Source organism: Chaetomium strumarium (genome assembly GCF_033439665.1).
Source record: "Chaetomium strumarium strain CBS 333.67 chromosome Unknown B0T15scaffold_5, whole genome shotgun sequence".
NCBI lineage: Eukaryota > Fungi > Ascomycota > Sordariomycetes > Sordariales > Chaetomiaceae > Chaetomium > Chaetomium strumarium.
The window spans coordinates 1,667,494-1,686,836 of NW_026944433.1; the positions used below are offsets into that span (position 1 = coordinate 1,667,494).

The 19,343-nt window shown below is 56.2% G+C and overlaps 6 protein-coding genes across 6 annotated transcripts; 3 read left to right on the plus strand and 3 right to left on the minus strand.

The window, feature by feature from the left end:
* Positions 1-761: 761 nt before the first annotated feature.
* On the plus strand, positions 762-3,193 carry B0T15DRAFT_399765 (Metallo-peptidase family M12-domain-containing protein; the record flags this gene model as incomplete). Its single annotated transcript, XM_062865025.1, has 2 exons — positions 762-828; positions 894-3,193. 2 exons carry the CDS (start codon positions 762-764, stop codon positions 3,191-3,193), a joined length of 2,367 nt encoding a protein of 788 aa, XP_062720176.1.
* A 467-nt stretch (positions 3,194-3,660) lies between these two features.
* On the minus strand, positions 3,661-4,320 carry B0T15DRAFT_494860 (uncharacterized protein; the record flags this gene model as incomplete). The annotated part of the gene is made up of 3 exons (XM_062867053.1): positions 3,661-3,720; positions 3,847-3,921; positions 3,976-4,320. 3 exons carry the CDS (start codon positions 4,318-4,320, stop codon positions 3,661-3,663), a joined length of 480 nt encoding a protein of 159 aa, XP_062720177.1.
* A 959-nt stretch (positions 4,321-5,279) lies between these two features.
* Positions 5,280-7,507, plus strand: B0T15DRAFT_494861 (uncharacterized protein; the record flags this gene model as incomplete). The annotated part of the gene is made up of 2 exons (XM_062867054.1): positions 5,280-5,550; positions 5,664-7,507. The coding sequence occupies 2 exons, from the start codon at positions 5,280-5,282 to the stop codon at positions 7,505-7,507; spliced, it is 2,115 nt and encodes a 704-aa protein (XP_062720178.1).
* A 2,189-nt stretch (positions 7,508-9,696) lies between these two features.
* Positions 9,697-12,069, plus strand: B0T15DRAFT_400579 (uncharacterized protein; the record flags this gene model as incomplete). Its single annotated transcript, XM_062865068.1, has 2 exons — positions 9,697-10,202; positions 10,260-12,069. 2 exons carry the CDS (start codon positions 9,697-9,699, stop codon positions 12,067-12,069), a joined length of 2,316 nt encoding a protein of 771 aa, XP_062720179.1.
* Positions 12,070-13,753: 1,684 nt separating this feature from the next.
* Positions 13,754-15,453, minus strand: B0T15DRAFT_512555 (uncharacterized protein; the record flags this gene model as incomplete). The annotated part of the gene is made up of 2 exons (XM_062867991.1): positions 13,754-15,034; positions 15,235-15,453. The coding sequence occupies 2 exons, from the start codon at positions 15,451-15,453 to the stop codon at positions 13,754-13,756; spliced, it is 1,500 nt and encodes a 499-aa protein (XP_062720180.1).
* A 1,276-nt stretch (positions 15,454-16,729) lies between these two features.
* On the minus strand, positions 16,730-18,064 carry B0T15DRAFT_494864 (uncharacterized protein; the record flags this gene model as incomplete). Its single annotated transcript, XM_062867055.1, has 2 exons — positions 16,730-17,908; positions 17,993-18,064. The coding sequence occupies 2 exons, from the start codon at positions 18,062-18,064 to the stop codon at positions 16,730-16,732; spliced, it is 1,251 nt and encodes a 416-aa protein (XP_062720181.1).
* Positions 18,065-19,343: the final 1,279 nt, after the last annotated feature.

Here is a 19,343-nt window from a genome sequence, read left to right on the forward strand (position 1 = left end):
CAGAGCTTTTCCTCTGGCGGCTGGGAATCCGGATTGCAAGGGTCAGGCGCATTACCAACGTTGAGCTTCCCGCCTAGAACGGGACCGTTTTGGGTGCAGTTCTGAAACCGAGACGAGCGACTTGGAAAGGCTGGGCAGACGAGAAGCGGAAGGAATCAAAGTTTCCTAGGTACCTACCTAGTGCAGATAGCTTAGGTACTTCTCATAACCAATTTGGCGTTGAGATGATTTCTCTGGCACCAAGGATGAGCACAAATCCGTGCGCAAGTTCGGTGAAAGGCTGTTGTTGATCAGAGATTCCTTGACTCTCAATGCCCCGCAGCTGCGCCTTACAGGTCTCCCGTCCAAGGCTCCGAGCGGCTCGCACGGAGTCGGGTTGGCTTGGCTGCGGATCATGGATCTTCTTGGCCTCGACCAGTTAACAGGCCGAACCGCCACACCCACACGGACAACAGAGCTGTGCACTGCCACTGCTTCCCTTCCAGTTCTTCTTCTCTTCAAAGTCAACAACATTGTGCTTTGTTTCTCGCCACCTGATTTCACTTTCTCTTGTTTCCGGCTACTGCGCGTCCTATCAGTCGATCATTCATTGAAACAGCGTGTAAATATGCTATATACGATAACAGTCAAGGTGGTACACCTCTAGTCCTACACGGGCACCTGATCGCACCCTTTCCTTGTCCCGAGCCCGATACACGATCACTGCTTTGTCCCGACTCGTCAGCAAGCGATGCAAATAGGGGCTTTTGTTACGTAGGATTATGTTTGTCGGCAAGGCCCTCGCGGCCGTCCTTACAGCTGCTGGAGTGCTCCTCCAAGATGCGATTGGTATGCTCCCCGTTTGTTCCTTGTTGGTTCCTCGTGTCGCTCCTTTAGCTTACTAGGTACGCCAGCGCACTCCGTAAAACGGAACCCTCTTTCAACCGTAGCCCGGATCGAAGATGTTGTAATTCAGACAACATCGCACCGAGTGCATGCGCACTCGTCCTTCGATGTCACATTTGCCCTCTCCCCCACCCGCCAGAAAGTTCGCTTGTCGTTAGAACCGAATCACGACTTGTTCAGCGGGGATGCGACGATCCAATACCTTGGCGCCGATGGCACCGTACGCAACAGCAAGCCCATCGACAAGCGAGACCACAGGGTGTTCAAGGGTGAGAGCTTTGTCCAACTAGACGGAGAGTCGCAATGGAGGCATGCGGGCTGGAGTCGGATCAATGTGCGCCGCGACGGTGAAAAGCCGATATTCGACGGCGTGTTCACTATCTACGACAATCATCACCACATCCAGACCAAGACAGCTTACCGCCAGACTGCTGTCAGCGGGGACCCTGGTCTCGATGATGTAGATGACGATGAGTACATGGTCGTTTGGCGGGATACCGATATCCAACCCACAGACCGCGACGAATTGCGACGCGACTTGGGCAGCGCCGCGACATGCGGATCCGACGAGTTGCTCTACAACAGGGTCGAAAACAATATTGTCTATCGGAGTCTGGAGGAGGCCGCCCAGGATGCCAATTCCTGGCGAATGAGTCCCAGGGCACTATTCGGACGGCAGATCGACTCGACTCCTGGCGGCAACGGTGCTGGCGTTAACCTGGCAAACTCGATCGGATCAACAGCGGGCTGCCCGGCAACGAGGAAGGTTGCTCTGGTCGGCATTGCTACCGACTGCACCTACACCGCCAAGCTTGGGGACGGGGAGGCCGTGACATCAAACGTCATTCAGATTGTGAACGCGGCCTCGCAGCTCTACGAGAACTCTTTCAACATATCTCTAGCCATTGGGAACCTGACCATCAGCGAGGCAACGTGTCCCAACTCCCCTCCGTCTACGGCCCCTTGGAACCAGCCCTGCAGCGACAGCGTCCCTATCCAGACACGGCTTAGCCTGTTTTCCCAGTGGCGCGGACAGTGGTCCGATAACAATGCCTACTGGACTCTCCTGTCCACGTGCGGTACCGGCCCTGCCGTCGGCCTGGCCTGGCTTGGCGCCATCTGCCAGCAGGGAGCTTCGACGCGGGATAACGAGACCAGTGCGTCTGCAAACATTGTTGTCCGAACCTCGCCCGAATGGCTGGTGTTTGCCCACGAGACGGGCCACACATTTGGCGCCGTCCATGACTGTGTCGATCAAACTTGCAATGACGGGTCCGTCACGAGACAGGAGTGCTGCCCCTTGAGCAGAGGCACTTGCGATGCCGGATCTCAGTTCGTCATGAACCCCTCGACAGGCAATAGCATCACCAGGTTCTCGCCCTGCAGCATCGGCAACATCTGCAGCTTCCTTGGCCGCAGCCCGAACCGCCTGGGCTGCCTGACCGACAACAGGGGCGTGACTACATTCACCGGCGCGCAGTGCGGCAACGGGATTGTCGAGCACGGTGAAGACTGCGACTGCGGCGGGGCGGATGGCTGCGCCGGCAACTTCTGTTGCGACCCTACCACATGTAAGTTCACCTCCGGCAGCGTGTGCGACCCAAGCAACGAAGAATGCTGCACCCCGCAGTGCGGCTTCCAGACCAACGGTACCGTCTGCCGGCCCAGCACCGGCCCCTGCGACCCGCAGGAAGTCTGCTCCGGCACCTCGGCTGGCTGTCCCACGGACCTGACTGCGCCGGACGGCCAGTCCTGCGGCAACGACGGGCTGGCCTGTGCATCCGGCCGGTGCACGTCGCGCAACCTGCAATGCCGGACCTTTATGGGCGCCGACGCGACCACCTCGTGCTCCAGCTCGGGCTGCCGGCTGTCTTGCCACTCGTCGCAGCTCGGCCCGAACGAGTGCTTCGTTTACAACCAGTACTTCCTCGACGGCACCCCCTGCGAAGGGGGCGGCAAGTGCTCCAACGGCAATTGCCAGGGCGGCTCCCTCTGGAACCGGATCGTCGAGTGGATCAACAACAACAAGCAGATCTCCATCCCTGTCTTCTGCGTCGCTGGCGGGCTGCTGCTCCTCGCCATTTTCAGCTGCTGCTGGTCCTGCTTCTCGCGGCGGAGAAGGCGGCGGGTCCCCAAGATACCGTCGCCGCCTCCTCCCCGCGGGTGGAATGCAAGCGGGGGGGCCGTGAGAACACCGCCGCCCATGGCGCAGCCCGGAGCTTCCTACGCTCCTGTCCCCGGTCAGGATGTGCCGCCGCAGGATATGAGGTGGGAGCCGCTGCGGACGAGAAGTTTCCGCTATGCGTGATGACATCAATTTATGTTTTTGGCCTGGTCTTGGGACAGACAGAGGAGTCTTGGCTTGGCATGACCCTCTTGCATAGCTGGGCGTTATGGAGGATCGAGTTATTGGGACTTCGCGAGGTTTCTGGGCCGGGGCTGGTTATGACTTCTAGGTACATGTGTGTGGTTTGTATTTCCTTGTTGAATTGCATGTACCCCTTGAGGGAGCGTCTGGGTCAATAACCGGGACCATGAATGACTTGGTTTGTAACAGGCTACGGAGTTTATATACCGGGGTATGTCTGGCGTAGAACTTTGGCCCGGCTCGCTGGTTCTGGATTCTTCCCTCCGCATATCGTACTCTTATGGTTGATGTTACCGTATCAGAGTTCACCCGTGTTGGCCTGCGAAGGACCCTCGTATGGTATACGGGAGCTCGTACATTTGCATCGTATATGGTGGCCATCGAGATAACATGGCCTCCGCGGTTTCTCAGTCTTCCACCGTCAGCGTATTTAGTATCGAATACTGGCCCTCGTGCCGAAACAGGAACTGGAAGCGAGGTCAAAAAGAGGTAGAACAGAAAGGAATAGCGCAAGCGACGCAGGCAAGAACAGAACGAAGCATATATGGTCATTCGGGTCGTCAACGCTAGTATACAGGGGGCTAGTTATGTACCTTCGCCTTGTTTTCTGGCTCATCTTCGTAGCCACAGAGTACTCTTGTCCAGTGGAGACGCGCCCCTGCGACGCTCTCGAGGGCAATCAGCATACCATCCCGCTAGCTCACAGGGAATTGAACACTCACATTTCCCGTCGATTGAGCATACATCATCAGCAACTCCGGATTATCCAGAAATGCGATGGCCTTCTGACGGCGCTCAACCCTGAAGAAGTCCTCTTTCTCAATACGGCCGTTGCCCAGTCGGAACTTAGCCGCAGCGTCTTTGAAGTCGCCTTCATCTGAGACATCGCCCGAGTTGTAAGGGTCTTGGCCCCGCGCCTGCTTGTCTCTCATCTGCGGGGTGAAAGTATCATCGAGAGCGGATGACGAAGTGGAGGTCATGGAGTCGATGAACAGACGCCTGCTCAGGATACTTGCATTGTGGATTCCGTACGGAAGCGATGATTCGGAATGCCCGCCTGAAGACATGGCCACTCGTTCAGCTGATGGTGGCACTTGCTTCTTTTTGTAGCTGTTGATATGGTTCGGTCGGGTACCAGTGCAGCTACCCCCTGGTAGAAGTGGAGCCTAGCGGAACTCCGAGGGTTACGCAGTTTCAGTACCTTAATATAACCTCGATTGCAATTGTGACACGAAGGAAACCGTCTTCTGCGTTCGCGGCCGTGTCTGGGTTCTTGCCATGAAGATGCATGCAGTCACCAACAACATTTCGGTTCTGCTTAGGGATCCGAGGTGTATCACATTAGGAAACCAAGTCGATGCACACTTGAATGCTCATTGGAGAGAAAGAAGCCACTTCTGCAGCTCGTGCCCCACCTTTCTCTTATCGATTGGCTGGCATTCAATAATATTGGGTAGACCAGTGCGACTGGAGGAAAGTTAAGAAGCCAACACTCGACTGCTTCAGCACGCTTCAAAACCCTCTCGTGGTGATTAATATTTTTTTCGCGATTTACTAGTCGCTTCATCGTACGCTCCTCGACTTCTTGATTTGGATCCTTTGGCAGTCAAGCCATTTCCATGGCTGAGAGAAACCCTCTATGGTCGTGACTTCTTAGAAAGCTCTTTAGACAACTTTGGACGGTGTACCACCACGCGTTGTGGGGCAACGCTTCCTCGACGAACACGACGCGGCCCGCGATCCAGTTTCGAGGAACAGGACAAACCCCCTTGACTGTCTATATCGGGCTCTGCCGATCAAAGCTCTGTTACTTGGGCGTCTAGCGAGCATCGCATAAGAGTTTACCATAGCTGCCCGGCAACCTGATTAACAGCTTCCGTGCTGTGTCAACAGGAGTCCCCTTATTAGGACACAGCTCCATCCACCGGTCTACAGGCACTGTATGTGTGTCATCCCAATGACGCTTTGACCGGTGGCCTACCCAGAAGCCTCGCATTCGATTGATGTAGCCTGGACACAGTGCGACATGTCGTACCGATCATCTGATGCCTACTCGCGGCGTCCTACCGACGATGACCGTCGAGGATCGGACAACCGTGATCGTCACCCGGACAACTACTCGAGGGCAAGACCCAGCTCCCACTATCCCTATAGGGACGAGAGGTACCGTCGGGAGTCACGGGACACGGATGCCGCGCTTAGGGAGAGGCGAAACCCGCCCGGATCGCCTCACCAGCCTCCGTCCCTGAACGCCACAAAGTCCAATACCGCTACAGTTTCTGCGCGGTCGGATCAATGTACGTTGTGTCTTTACTTTGCTATGCTTTTTGCACCAACCTCGACGTCCTTCAAGCCTGAGCTTCTCTCTCCTGATACCCGTCTTCAACTGCTGACAACTCCGTGTGCTTAGCTCCGGCATCTCGATCCTCCACAGACAGCCCCAGCCTCGACAGAGATAATCCATGCGAGAAGCTTGTTAGGTTGATGAAGAAACAATGTGAGGTCGAATTCGAACTAGCACGCCTCAAGCGTGACCGGGGGCATGTCAACGACAAGCTGAAGCAGAGGCAAGCGGAGTACGAGAAGTCGATGGTCAAGCATGTCGAGTTTCCTTCCATTCCCGAGGTTCAAAGCATGCACAGGACCAGATATGCCGAGCAGGTACGGTGCTTGGATGCCGAAATCCATAAGGCACAAGAAGAAGCAAGCAAAATCGCCCATGCCGTTGCACAAGCCATGCTGTCGGCTCAGAACAAGGATTCCGAGGAGAAGGTCACCCCCTCGGCGAGCTTTTTGCAGCAAGAGGAAAAGTTAAAGAAGCAAGAAGCGGAAGTAAGAGAACTTAAGGAGAGTCTGGAGAGGCATCGCCAACTCGAAGCGAAGAAGGAAGCGGAAATAACGGAGTTACGAATGAAGATTCGCCGACTCGAGGAGAGGGATGTGCTGGACAAAAGCGATCTAAAGGCTGGGCTGGGCCGGCTGGATGCAGAATTCAAAGCGGAGATAATGATGATGAAGAAGACCATGAGTGAAGAGTGGAAAAGGGAACTAAAGGAACAACTGAACCTGCAGCGGCTGGAATTTGAAAAGCAGAAAGCCGAACAACAGCAATCGCAGCAAACCGATCTACGATCTCAGTTCTCTAAACTAGAGGCATACTTGAGAAAAGCGATCAAGCAGCAGCTCCTAGCGCACGGGAGCAGTTCCGAACCAGTCTGCCGCACGGAGATCTCTTCCCTCCTACAAAAGGAGAGCTCGGTCTTGCAGTCTGATATCTCGGGCTTATTGAGTCGTGTAGTCCAACTTTCGGAGCAATTAGCCCAGAGGACCCAAGAGAGCATCAGCCTGCGCAACGGTCTGGACACTTGTATGCAACAAGTGGAGGACCAAGGTCGCAAGATCGATGACCACGAAGCTCAATTGTCGAACATCGATTTCGACGTCCAAAATCGCGTGGCCGAGGCTATTTCCTTCGACCTACCGAATTTGAAGAGGAAGTTGGAGGGGATTCAATCCAGGGTAAACGACGATATTCCGAAGGAAATCGACAGCAAGCACAAAGAGGTGTCAGATCAAATCAAGCAGTTTGTTGCGCGGGCTACGACCGGTTTGGCGCAGATGTTAGAGGATACAAAGTCAACAGTTCACAACCACGGGGTGCGGGTTACGGCGCTGGAAGAGGCTTCTACGAGCAGCGGTCGCACAGGTATTCCAGAAAGGCACGCGACAGAACTCGACTTTGGATCAGTCAATTCGGACGTCGCTGCAATCAAGATGGACTACGAGCGGGCCAGGGCGGAACTCAACCGCCTCGCCCAGGAGCACCGCGAACTGGTAGATCAGTTTAAGCAGGCCAACCAATTCGCCACTGCCAGCCAGCGCCTCGAGGATCAGCTTAAAAATATTCAACACGAGATCACCGTGTTAGACTCGCAGTACAAGAACCTGACAACGCGGCATGTGGCCGAGCAGATGGTCGGTGTCCTCGAACAGTTATACCCAGAACCCAGCCAAATCGTTGCCGACATGCGCGCTTTGAAAACGGAGCACGACAACCTGGGTTCCCGCGTCGAGAGCCTGGAGAGCCGGGTGGAGGATTTCAAAGAGAGCTTCGATGAGAAGGTGTCGAACGGGCCGGAGCGGCTGTACAGAGAATATGATGAATGCGCGAGCCAGGGCGTGGGGCATAAGAGAAAGCGGATTGGCTCTGAAATGAATGGTGTAGAACATCTGATGGCGAACGGAGCTGGTTAGGGGCAGTCAGCCAGAGTCGCGGTGACTCGAGTGATCCATATTTTAGCTTTTGCTCTTGAGCGGTTAGCCTTGCATGTCTTTGAGGTTCGCGGGGATGGCAGTGGGCATAAAGATTCCTGCTTCAAGTTCTTTGAGTTTGCGGGCTCGAACCCGTACTAGGTGTGGTAGAGACCAAGCATCCATTGCCGAGGAGTGCGTCCTGGGCCATCTATATGATGTCAAGGCGCCTACAAGAGGTAACTCAAAGTGTTAGTCTTAGCAGGATGCCTAAACCACCTATATTAGCAGTCAGTCAGCGTTGTTTAGATTGACAGAAGCGTCCATTGCTTATGTCTCTCTTAAGTTGCCCGAATACCTGCCTAGTAGTTTCAGCAGACGCTGATCAACCCGCTCCTTGCTTACACTACCTGGTTATATGTGGTGACTACAACCATCTGCAAGTTTCGATGCGTGGAGGGGTCCTTTGCTCATCAACTCGTGGCTCACTATAACGAGAAACGGCCGTACCACAAAACTCGATATGAGTAGAATTGGTGGATAGCTTGAAGACATGGAACAATATAATTTAGCTACTGTCTATCTTCCCTATCTTCCTCAGCTTCCGCTTCATCCTGTCTCTCGATTTGATTTCACTTGCTCGACTCGAAGTTGCTAGATTGGTGTACAGCTTTTGCCGACTCTGAGGTACCTGGATGCTGGGACTTATGACGCCGGACCCTGACTGTAGAGAACCCCTGATGGTGAAATGCCACAGCAAAGCGTGGGTGATGGTGAGTACACGGGAGAGATCTATTTAAAAGATCTACTGCTGCTGTTGTGCGTGACTTGCAATCGCTAATCAGGTGAGGTACTTGTCGTCTTGTCCTAGTTCTGTCAAGGTGTCACACTCAAATCAAGATTACCTAGCTTTGAACTTTAATGGTTTCGAAGCACTGAAGCAACGAAATTGCGTCGCTGAAACTTCCCGTTCGTCAGGGACATAGGTTGGGTAGAATCCTGACATGGGACGGTACCTGGTACCTTCCATACTCTGAACTTCTGACGAAGGTTGAGCCTATGATGTAACAATCGTTCTTTAGACCTAGCTTCACGATAGCGGTGAACTCCATGGTAAAGTAATCCATGGACATCTTGCAGAAGCAGGAGTCAAAGTCACGCTTGAGTATTTTCGCGCAACTGCGTAGAGGCAGGGCACGTATAAGCGCGGGTGTATTGTAGTGTATGTATTGTACGTAGGTAGGCTGGGCCGGATACCTACACTAATAAGTGACTAGGTACTTCGTAAGGCTCGCCAGGCCGCACCAAGTGGGACCCACCTGAGAGGCGGTTGGGATGTGCCGTCCGATCAGCGGCCTGGCCCCCTGGTCACTCCACTCACCGTTCGCGCCCCGGCAATCCCACCCTCGGCGCCCTGACGCCAAACTCCCACCCGACCATCTCTGCAACATCACCGCCTCCGAACCTGCGCCTCCCGATACTGAGAAACAAGCCGGCTCACGGCAGCATCACACATCGACTCCTCACACAAACATTGTTCTCTACTCGCTGCCGAATTGGTCCTTTGCCACGATCCGCCGGGCGCCACGACGGTCTATGCCCGAGAAATGCACCCGTGTTCTCTCCACCACCGAATCAAGGTCGCTACTTGGAGCTCGGGATAGAGAGAGCGGGAGGCCGGAGCTACGAGAATCCCACGCAGGTCGCGAGAGCTCTCCGCTCGCTTTGGCTGCCGGCTACCAGTGTGGAGAAGCTCGTCACGGGCTTGCACGTGTGTAGTCTGGGTATCTGGGTATGTAAGACAACTTCGCGTCGGCTGGGTCATTGGATGAGCGCATGTGACGGTGGCGGGCTCTACGTCACCATGAGATCTTTTCCACACTGTCCGCGTCGCCACCCCTTCTTGGGTGCTGTTTACGTTGGGGCGCAATCGTGGTTACGTTGGGCCGGTGGCAGATGTCCATGCTTCTTTGCTGGCTACGAGTGCTAACACCGCATCCTTACAGATACGGTAGCTGCGTCCCGTTCGCTTGCGCTCTAACACAGCATCCGGACTACCTGTTTTTTTTTCGAGCACCACCTCTATCTAACAACCTTCGCGCGTTCGGTATCCCCAAATCTAGCTCCATCAACAGCTCAACGCCGGAACGCCATTCTTTTATCAATCCGATGTCCCAAACATGAAAGAAATGATGGATGGAGCAGCGAAAGATGCGGAAAGAATTGCCAAACAATATCTCCCCGAACGCCCACACCACCTTTCTTTGTTCTTCGACCGCCGATTCCCCAGGCCGGATGGGTGGAGCTTTCTTGGACCAAACCATCCCCTACAACCAAGCGACCCCTTACAGTACACAACGTACCTATCCACCGTGCAGCGTGGCATTCTCATTACACGCGCCGCCTTTGAAATCTGCGACGAACCGCCTCTAATGCCGACCAAGGTCGTCGCCAAGGGCGAGGTTAGGAAGAAGCTCTCCTTAACAGACTATCACAAGAGAAAGAAGTCCGAGTCGCCGGTAGAGAATGGGGTCTCGGCAAAGCCGGACGCTAAGGCGAACGGCACGGTTCCTAACAAACCACCACCGCCGAAGGGGTCCACCGAGACGGGAGATGGGAGGGCCGTCGGAAAACCACATGCGCCTGTCCAGGCGAACACGCGACCAGATAGGCCGCGGCCAGACACGAATGGGGACAGGTATGCGATGCACGCCACTATGTCGGGCCACGCGTCGCAGAACGCTGACGGGCAGAGCAGAACTAAGAGTCCTCAAACGAACCCACAGCCCCAGACTGACAGCCGGAAGCGGCCCGCAGAAGCAGACGGCCATCCTTCACCACAGAAACGAGCCAAAGGTGAAGGAGACGCCAAGAACGCTGACCAGTTCCGTCTGCCGCCGAAGCCGGGCACACCGCGCGGTCGAGAAGGTGTAACAGAGAAGCTACTAATGGGTGGAAGAGCTGATACGCTACACCATCCGGCCAACGGATTAGCCCCTCCGTCTTCGAAGAGGGATCGGGACAATACGGCGTCGCCCAAATCAACGATCCAGGTCAACGGATCAAGGCCTCGGTCAGACAGCGGCACCTCAACGCTTCGGAAGTGGGAAACGGTGACAAAGTCGGCCTTACCCGAACTGTTGTCGCCCCTCCACCCCTCTCTGTTTGCGGGCCCCCCCGGGAAAGAGGGCAAGCTGAAGAAGCCCCTGGAGAAGGCGCCAAGGCCGGAAAAGGAGAAGGTTGGGGCTTCCCCGCCGCCAAGGACGACGAAGAAGCAGCTCAAGATACCGCGACTGCTCTCCCCAACCCTCCCCACCGTCGTTGAGGAGGTGTTGTCGCAGAAGGCGTGGTCACAGAGCCAGCCCAAGGGCCAAGGGCCGGACTCGTCAAGCGGGGCGAGGAAGACGATAGTGGCAGCCCCAACGGTACGCGTCGTGGCGCAGGACGAGGATGAGGAGGAGGAGCCCGCCAAGGCCAAGTTGGTCCTCACGTTCAAGCTGAAGAAAGCAAACGCGAAAAGGGCCGAACAGCTTCTGAGCCTCCCGTCCAAGTCAGCAAAGGACGCTCAAAAGAAGGAGCGCTCCACGAGCACGGAAGTCACCCCACCCCCTCCGCCGGCGACGAAGCGGCCGCGGCTGGCAGACGACGTCCCGCAGGAGACCAGCGCGTCCAAGCGGACCAAGACGGCGGCTGTGGACGTCGTTGCGGGCAGACCCCCCGCCGCGGCGATGTCGCGGGTGGCGTCGAACCAGTCGCAAGGCGCCACGCCGGCGGCCGCGGCAGGACTCACCCCGGGCGCTGCAGACAACCGACCGCCGACGCGCTCGGAGCCGCTCGACCCGAAGACGCTGGCCCAGGTCGAGGCGTGCAAAGAGCGCCACGCGGAGTACTCGCGGCTGGGCAGCAAGCTAAAGCACACCCGCGACGGCCTCTGTCGTGAGCGTGGTCCGGCCGGAATGACGCCCGCCGATGAGCGCCTCGCCACGGCCCTCCACTTCGAGATGGTGCTCGCCTACATGGTGGCGTTCCACTCGCTCAACCAGGCGCGCATGCTCGAGCGCAAGGTCTGCGAGATTGCGGCGTGGGAGACCCTGCTGCCCCACCTGGCAGAGCTGCGGAACCGGGTGCAGGGCAACAGGGCGCTCAAGGCGTTGTCCGCGCAGATGCACGTACTGTGTCTGGAGCAGATCACCAACGCCTTCGCCACGCTCGATCCGGCAGCCGCGGCAAGCTGCTTTCTGCGGTGGGCGAAGCACAACCGGAACCGGGCGGCGATGTGGCAGGAGGCGAATGCGCTGTGGGAGAGGGTGGAGGAGCAGCGGATGAAGACGGCCGTGGGCCCGTGGACGTCGATCGAGGAGGCGGTGGCGGCCGCCTTGGGGATCATGAGGCACTGGACGCACCGCGAGGGGTTGGTGAGCTGGCAGCCCCTGGTCAATCCCAGGGCCGAGAAGGAGGGTGACCGGGATCGCGAGAACGACCGCGACAGGGACCGCGAGAGGGATCGCCGGAGGGACCGCGAGAGGGAGCGGCCCCGACCGTCACTCAACGGGACCCGGCATTGAGGGCTCTAAAATTTTAGACTATACTCGACAGACCTCCGACACGATCTCGCCCTTTTGCCCGATTCTCTCCACCGCCGCGGGGCTCGCAGACCCCAACTGTATTACTCAGCGTTGCTTCTCTTCAGTTTTGCGCGGGGGCAGATGGAATCAACGGACAGGAGGCGGCGTGCAGGCGTACCCAGCAGGTGGTGGGTCTCGGACAGCTGGCGACCGGCGTTCAGGGACAGGGCTGCTTCTTTCCTTCCTTGTGTTTTCATTCAACTCCGGCATAGGCGGACGGACTACGATACCTTTATGAGTTATCCTTTGCTTTAGTGTTTACATCTTTGCGATGCCAGTCACGCGGGCCGGGGATAGCTGTTTTCTTTTGGGATCTGAGTTTACAAGGCCCAGGGAGTCATATGGGGTTGAGGCGTTACGAGTTGTTTGAGCGGCATGGCATATACTTTATCTGTCTATGGCCTGGGCTGTATCTACAAGGCCTGCTTTTTTTCGTACCTTTTGCCTGCTCTGTTTGTCAACGGTGTTTTTCTTTTGCTTTCTAGTGATATCCCGGCACAAATGAGCCCGATGGAAGCAGGGCCCTTGATGCCATTTGTTGCTGTTCATACATGGAAGTTGCTCTGAAAAAAAGTAGAGGTCAAGAGAGCTCTAGGATGGAGATCTAATAATATTAGTGGCCGATATACCCAATTGTCTTGCAAATTTGCAGCGGACTTACTCCGTGGACTTAGGCCCTCTGTGTTTGTTACTACTAGAAGTCATACCTTCCAGGTTAGATAGGACGAGGACTGGTAGCATTTTGTCCGGGTGGATGGGACGATGGCCCCCTAGAAGCCGAGACGAAATCAAATCACTGCCAATCACATCCTCTGCACTATGCTCTCGTGTCCGTCTGATCAGTGAGAATGCGCTTTACCATTTAGCGACTTTTTGGTTTTTGGGCTCATGAGACTATCTTCATGAGAACCATGTCTGCCGTCCGATGTAGTTACCTATGTCCATGCTTAATAATGCCCCATGCCCATGCCCATGCAGTTTCCATGCTCACCCATGCAAATGCCGTGCTATGTCATGGGCCATGCCCATAATAGGCGAGACCAGACCGGAACCAAGAGAGAGAGAGAGAGAGAGAGACAAGGACGCCGCAAGACTCCATGCTTCCTCCCCAGAAGCAGACCAGAGGAAAAAAGGGAAGAGAAAAAAAGATCAACCGAAAGCTATGCCCCATGCCCATGCCCATGTCCATGCAACGCCGTTGCCATTACCATGCATGCCATGCGAAAACGCCAGATCCAGAGAGCCATCATAAAGACGCCAGGAGTCAGGACTCCATGCTCATTCGGGATGTAGATCATTAGAAGAGGAAAAGAAAGACGAAAGCCGTGACCATGCGAATGCCCATGCCATGCGCTAGAGGCAAGGACCAGAGAGCCACGACGCCAGCAAGACGCATGCTCAACCGACCCCCAGGAAGAAGAAGAAGAAAATCAAAGCCATTAAAAAGCAGTTCAGAGAGATGCCGGATCGAATACCAAAGAGAAAAAGGAGGCGGGTGTAACCCCCCAGGGGAGGGCGGTGGGGGTATAGGGGTGTAAGCAAGCTGGGGGAGGGGAGAGCGACTCAACCCAGCACGCACCAGCCAACTTCCCCACCCCACCCCCCACTTTTTATTGTCTTTTCTTTACTCAGACTCCGAGTCAGCCGAGTCGGAGATGCCCTCGAAGAGCATGCGCGCGTCGAGCTCCTCCTGCTCGCGCTCCGCCCGCTCCCGGGCCTCGCGCGCCTCGCGAGCCTCCGGCGTCTCCTCCTCCTGCTGCTGCTGTACGCAGGAAGGGTGCAGGGGCACGGAGTGGAGATCGACATCGTCGTCGTTGTGGTTGTCGTTGTTGTCGTAGTCGGGGAACGGACCGCGGGGCAGGCCGTCCTCGTTGGCAAACGCGCTGAGGTCGACTTGTTGCTGGTCGGCAGCGGCAAAACAGTGGTGACCGTGGTGATGAGCGGGGGTAGTAGTCGGGGCCCGCAGGCCCATCTGCTGCATGACCACGCCGGTCGGCAGGAACATCTGCTGGGGGTGGTGCTGGACCTGCTGGACCTGCTGGAGCGGGGGGGCGCCCAGGGCCTTCTCATGATTGTTGCTGTAGTGCGGGATGCCGTTGTCGGCCATGTACTGCTGGAAGGCGGCCACGGTATGGCGGTGGTTGGGGTTGGGACTGTACGGGCGGTCGTCGGAATTGCCCGCGGCCGGATTGAGGGAATTGATCGCGTTGAACGTCTCAACGGCCCGGGCGGCCAGGCGCTGCGATTGCGCATGATATTCGCTCTGGATGCTGGCCGGGAGGCGGGCGAGCCAGCAGCCGTGCGCCTCGCAGTCCGAAGGGGACACGATCCAGTGTCCGGCCATGTTGACCATGATGGCCTTGCGCTCGAGCACCACATCCGGGATGACGGAGGGGAAGTTGGCATACATGGAGACATTGGAGATGCCATAGTTCGGGGCCGTGGTGGTAGCGCGACTCAGTGTGTGAGTGGCGTGACCGGCGGCACGGGGCTTGCTGGCGCCCTCTCTCTTGATGTATTTGTTTCCCATGAGACCACCGGACTTCTTGGTCGGCGTCTCATCATATTCGGTCATGGCCAGCTCATCGTCGTCCGCCTCCTCAATCTCATCTTCGTACTCCTCGAACTCGCCCATGGCCTGCTCGGCCTGCTCCATCTTGATGATAGCCTCGGCCTTGGCTTGACGGCCGGCGCGGCCGCTGCCGGGACGCTTGCTGACGGCACTAGCACGCTTCTTAATGCTGGAACCGGTGCGGGGGGTGACCGGGACATTCTTGGTACGGCCGATGGTCGGGGTCGACGGGCCGTCACCGTAGTCTAGCTCCTCGTAGGGCGTGTTGGTCTTCTTCTTGGTAAGGTCCCAAGCATCGATGTTAAGCTTGCGCTTGATCTGGCCGTAGCGGACCTTGGGACGAAAGTCAGCATCAGACCGATTGATATCAGATTCAGACCGGGGTAGGGTAGAGATCGAGGCTATTATGGGATGAATTCTATTGGCCCGCAGGCTCTGGAATGTGTATTCCGGAAGCGGTCCGGAATGCACATTCCAGAGCCTCCGACTGAAGGCACTTCAGATGGAAAATGTCGACACTCATCAACACTTACCTTTGCAGTCTCAGCGTTCTTGAATCCGCAATCTTTTGCCATGGCATCCCAGTCCACGTCAGGTTTGCCGCGGATGTGCTTCACGACAGAGTAGAAGACGTAAGCCTCCTGCGGGGTGGGATACTTGGTCTTCTTGATAGTAGTAGAATCCTCGCCATCGCTGTTGGTGTCATTACCCTTGGTTACGACGACCGAGGGCTTGATTGTCTTCGGAGACATCTTGCTCTCGGATCTGATAACGACCGACTTGGGACTGCGGTTCAGGTGAGCTATTAGGAGCGGGCGTTGTCAGTAGCTGGATCAAGAAGAGTCGGTCGCGAAGAACGAGGAAGATTGAGAGTTGTTGAGAAATCAAAAAAAGAACGCCACTAGTACTTACTAAGTAGCAAGAGAGAAAAATGACTGAGAGAGAGGAAGAGAGAGTGTGTTAGTGACTGTATCTCAATTCCTTGGTATGGGGAGGCTTGGGAAGTAGATGTTTGATTTGGGTGATGTGTGTTGGTGAGGGTGACCCGGGAACTTGGCGAGTAGATGTTTGGTTGAAGTTGAGTGTTGGAGAGGAGGACCCCGGGGGAATGTGTATAAGAAGAAAAAATTGTGTAAGTCGGTTCTGGCTAAATCTCGGGCATATATGTTCAGACGGTTTACGCGCCTCCCCGCGAATCACCAGATGGTATATAGGGAAGGAGAAGGAAGAGCTGGTTGTTGCCAGGCCCTGGGGCAGAGAGTCCCCGGAGGTAGATCCTCCATTGGAAGGCACGCGTGGTATACGCGAGACTACGCGAACCACGCGCCTATATGAGACGAAAGATATAAAAGGAAGAAAAGGCAGCTATGCCCCTACTATCCTGGGGTATAGCTGGGGAGTAGATACATGGGCTGTATAATCAAATCAAAACTCGTGAGACTTATGTGTAACGGGATCAGGGCAGGGGATAATGGGCGAATCGTCGAGAACGGCGCATATAAAACGCCCGTTCACTGTACGAATCGAAGAGAAACCCGAGAAAACGACTTACGCTTTTCCAAGTAATCCGACGACTTCGTGACGGGAACGCCGTATTGCTGTCGACGGAGTTTCGTTGTTTGCAAAATCGTTGTTGCGAGAGCCTCGATGTTCTTGGAGGGATCAAAAATAGGAAACAGGAAGAAGCGTGGAGGGTGGGCGTCGATGGAAATAACAAGACCGATTACAGGAAACGCGCCCTTCTTTTGGAATCATCCACTTCATTATGCCGTTATGTTACATCTTCATCCCATATGGTGCCCACAATCCGAGGCATACATTCCCAATGACACCAACGATCCATGACCCGAGAGATGCAATAGAATAGGGGGGGATGTGCCCTCTTACCTGACCAACTTGTATCAACAAAGTAAGACTGAGAAGAAGTAAACGGTCCAGTCTAATCCAGTCAGGCAGCCCATAGACAATTCAATACCGCTCTTCTCTCTTCTCTTGCATGACGAACCCCCGCCTCTATCAGTCTTATTTTCAGATCCCGTCAAAGCCTTCCTCCCATTCATGCTTCGCCATCGGGCCTCCCCCAAGTGTATTGTTAGCCATCCGGTCCATCTGCAGCTCAAGCTCCCTCTCCCTAAACAGACTTGTTCCCCCGGTCCCACTGTGCAGTCCCAAGGGGTCGGCGATGATGTGGTGGTGTGCGCCGTGGTCATGATCGTGGTGATGATGGTGGTGTTCGTTACAGAACGGGTTGTTGTTGTTGTACCCGGCGTCCTCCAGAGCGTAGCCGCCGACCCCGGCTCCGATCGCAAACCCAGCCCCAGCCGTAGTATAAGCCGGGTTGTGCGGCAGGCCGTGCGCAGGGTGATGGTGGTGATGGGCATGGCTGTGCTGCGAGTGCCAAGGGGATGGCGAGCCGGCCACGTCGAGACACTGGGAGAAGTCATACGGCGACGGTGCAGCCGTGGAGAGAGGCGGAGACCCAGCACCGACTGTGTGCTGATGAGGCTGATGCTGATGTTGAGTGTGGAGCAGGTCGCTCGCCGACGGGCCCGGGCTGTGCGGGAGGAAGCCTTGCATTCCAACGCCGTCTGAGTCGCTGCAGGGGGTCATGAGCCGCATCTGCATGCGGTGATGACCGTCAATGTACGGGGTCGATGACGCCGAGCTTGTCGTCGGGGTTGTTGAGACGACGCCGAAGGGGGACGGCTCAGGAATCGCGGCTGTGGTATTAGTGGTGGCGGTCTGGGTGCGCTCCTGCTTGACTCTGGGCGAGGTGGTCTGGAGGGCTGACGACTGCTGCACGTTCTGGTTGAAGGGGATGATGGCAAGACCCGGCTCGGTCTTCATCATACCTGGTGTGGCCATAGGCGCGGGAGGCTGACGCGGGGCCGCCGACGGGTTGGCAATGCTGCGTCGCTCGGTCTTGACGGGTTTCGTGTCGGCGTGGGCGGTGTTCTCGCGTTTAATGCTGCCGATTCCGCTGCCACTCCTCTTCTCCTCCTCGTCCTCCTCCTTCTTGGGCCGGACAGCATCGTCATTCTTCTTCTTCGAGACGCGCGACTTGCTACTGGGATTAGCACGGTTCCGGCGCTGCGGCTCCAGGCCTAGCATGGCGGCGCGGAACCGCGAGTAGCGCATGCGGGCGGCATGTCCGTTGGTGATCTCCTGGGCCAGGATCGGATTATGGGCCACCTTGTTCCAGTCGATCTAAGCGGAAATGATTTAGTTCGTCAGCTCGTCACTCCTCCCCCCCCAAGGTCATTCAAGGTCAGCAGCCCAAGGTCGACGTACATCCTTCAGGCATTTCTGCTGCAGGATTGCAAACAGGAATCGGGCCATGGCATTGTCGTTGTTGGACGACATGGTGGGTGGGCGGTCAGCAGCCGGGACCACGAGCTGTCCAGACGGAAGGGTGCGGTCGAGAGCCAGCCGACACAGCCAAGGGAAAGGAGAAAGAAAAAGGGCAGGTCCGCGCCGGTGATTGGGGTGCAGTGGCTCAATATGAACCCTGGAAGAGACCGAAAGCAAGGCAAGGATCACTGCACTCAGGCGAATTCCACTGCTCGAGTGTGGGGAAGTGAGTCACGGCTAGCCTCTAGGAGTGGTGAGGCTGTCGGAATATATGCCAGTTTCACCGTAAAAGGACTGCGCCGGGCTTAGGCGATGCGGACCAGGGCCGCCTTTTGGGATTAAAGGCGGCAGACCTCTCTCATTCACAGCATTTTTGACCACAACTCACTTGGTCAGAGAAAGCAAGGCGAGTGGCCATTATTCTTGGTCCCATGCCCAGTCAAACAAGGCACCTGAGGAGACGGGCCATTGCCAAAATGAGAAAGGCGCATGGAAAGCTGAAGACTGCAGAGTGAAAGCGCTCCCCCTTCCCTCCTCCCCTCCAATAAGCCCTCCTTTTCCGCTAAGAGTTTTCCTGGCTCTCTTGTTTTAATCCATCCGGATTGACGCCCCTGCGATCGCTGCCACGGCAATGGGGCGCGGTTGCCTGGTCAGCGCAATGGGGCGGGGGCACTCAACAAAAAGGAAATGATGGCTCAACTCAAGACGGGGGGCGATTGGGGGGGAATGGAAGGTTGCGTTGGACGACGCGCTACCGCGGCACTTCCGCGTAAAGTGGTTTTCTGAGACATGCGACTGGATCCCTGCCCCTGCCGAGGATGACACCCACTCAGAGACGGCCTTTCTGTGGTGCACACCATCGCTCGGTGCAGATGCTGCAAGGAGTGATTGTGACGAGTGGCGGATTGCGCCATCCCTCGTGGAGGTTCGATTTCCGTATTTATTAATCGGACGAATGACCCGCTGCTGGAACTTGGAAGCAAACAGACGGTCAATGTGGCCGGACAGCAGGAAGCACGAGCACAAAATGTTCGACAATCCACACACATGACGGCAGCTGCGCCAGCTCAGTGAGTCACTTGAGCTCCATGGGATTGCAGTGCGGAATGCAGGTGGCTCGCAAACGGACATGAGAAGCTGCGGCGCCTTACATGATTGATTGGGCCAGTCAGCAGCACGGGAAACCGTTCCGAGGGTTCTCAGCATGCCGGCCCAGGAGTACTGTGTATATAGGTACTGTGTAGTCGAGGGAAGCGATCGAGGAACACCCTAAAAGCTTCTCCGTTGGTAT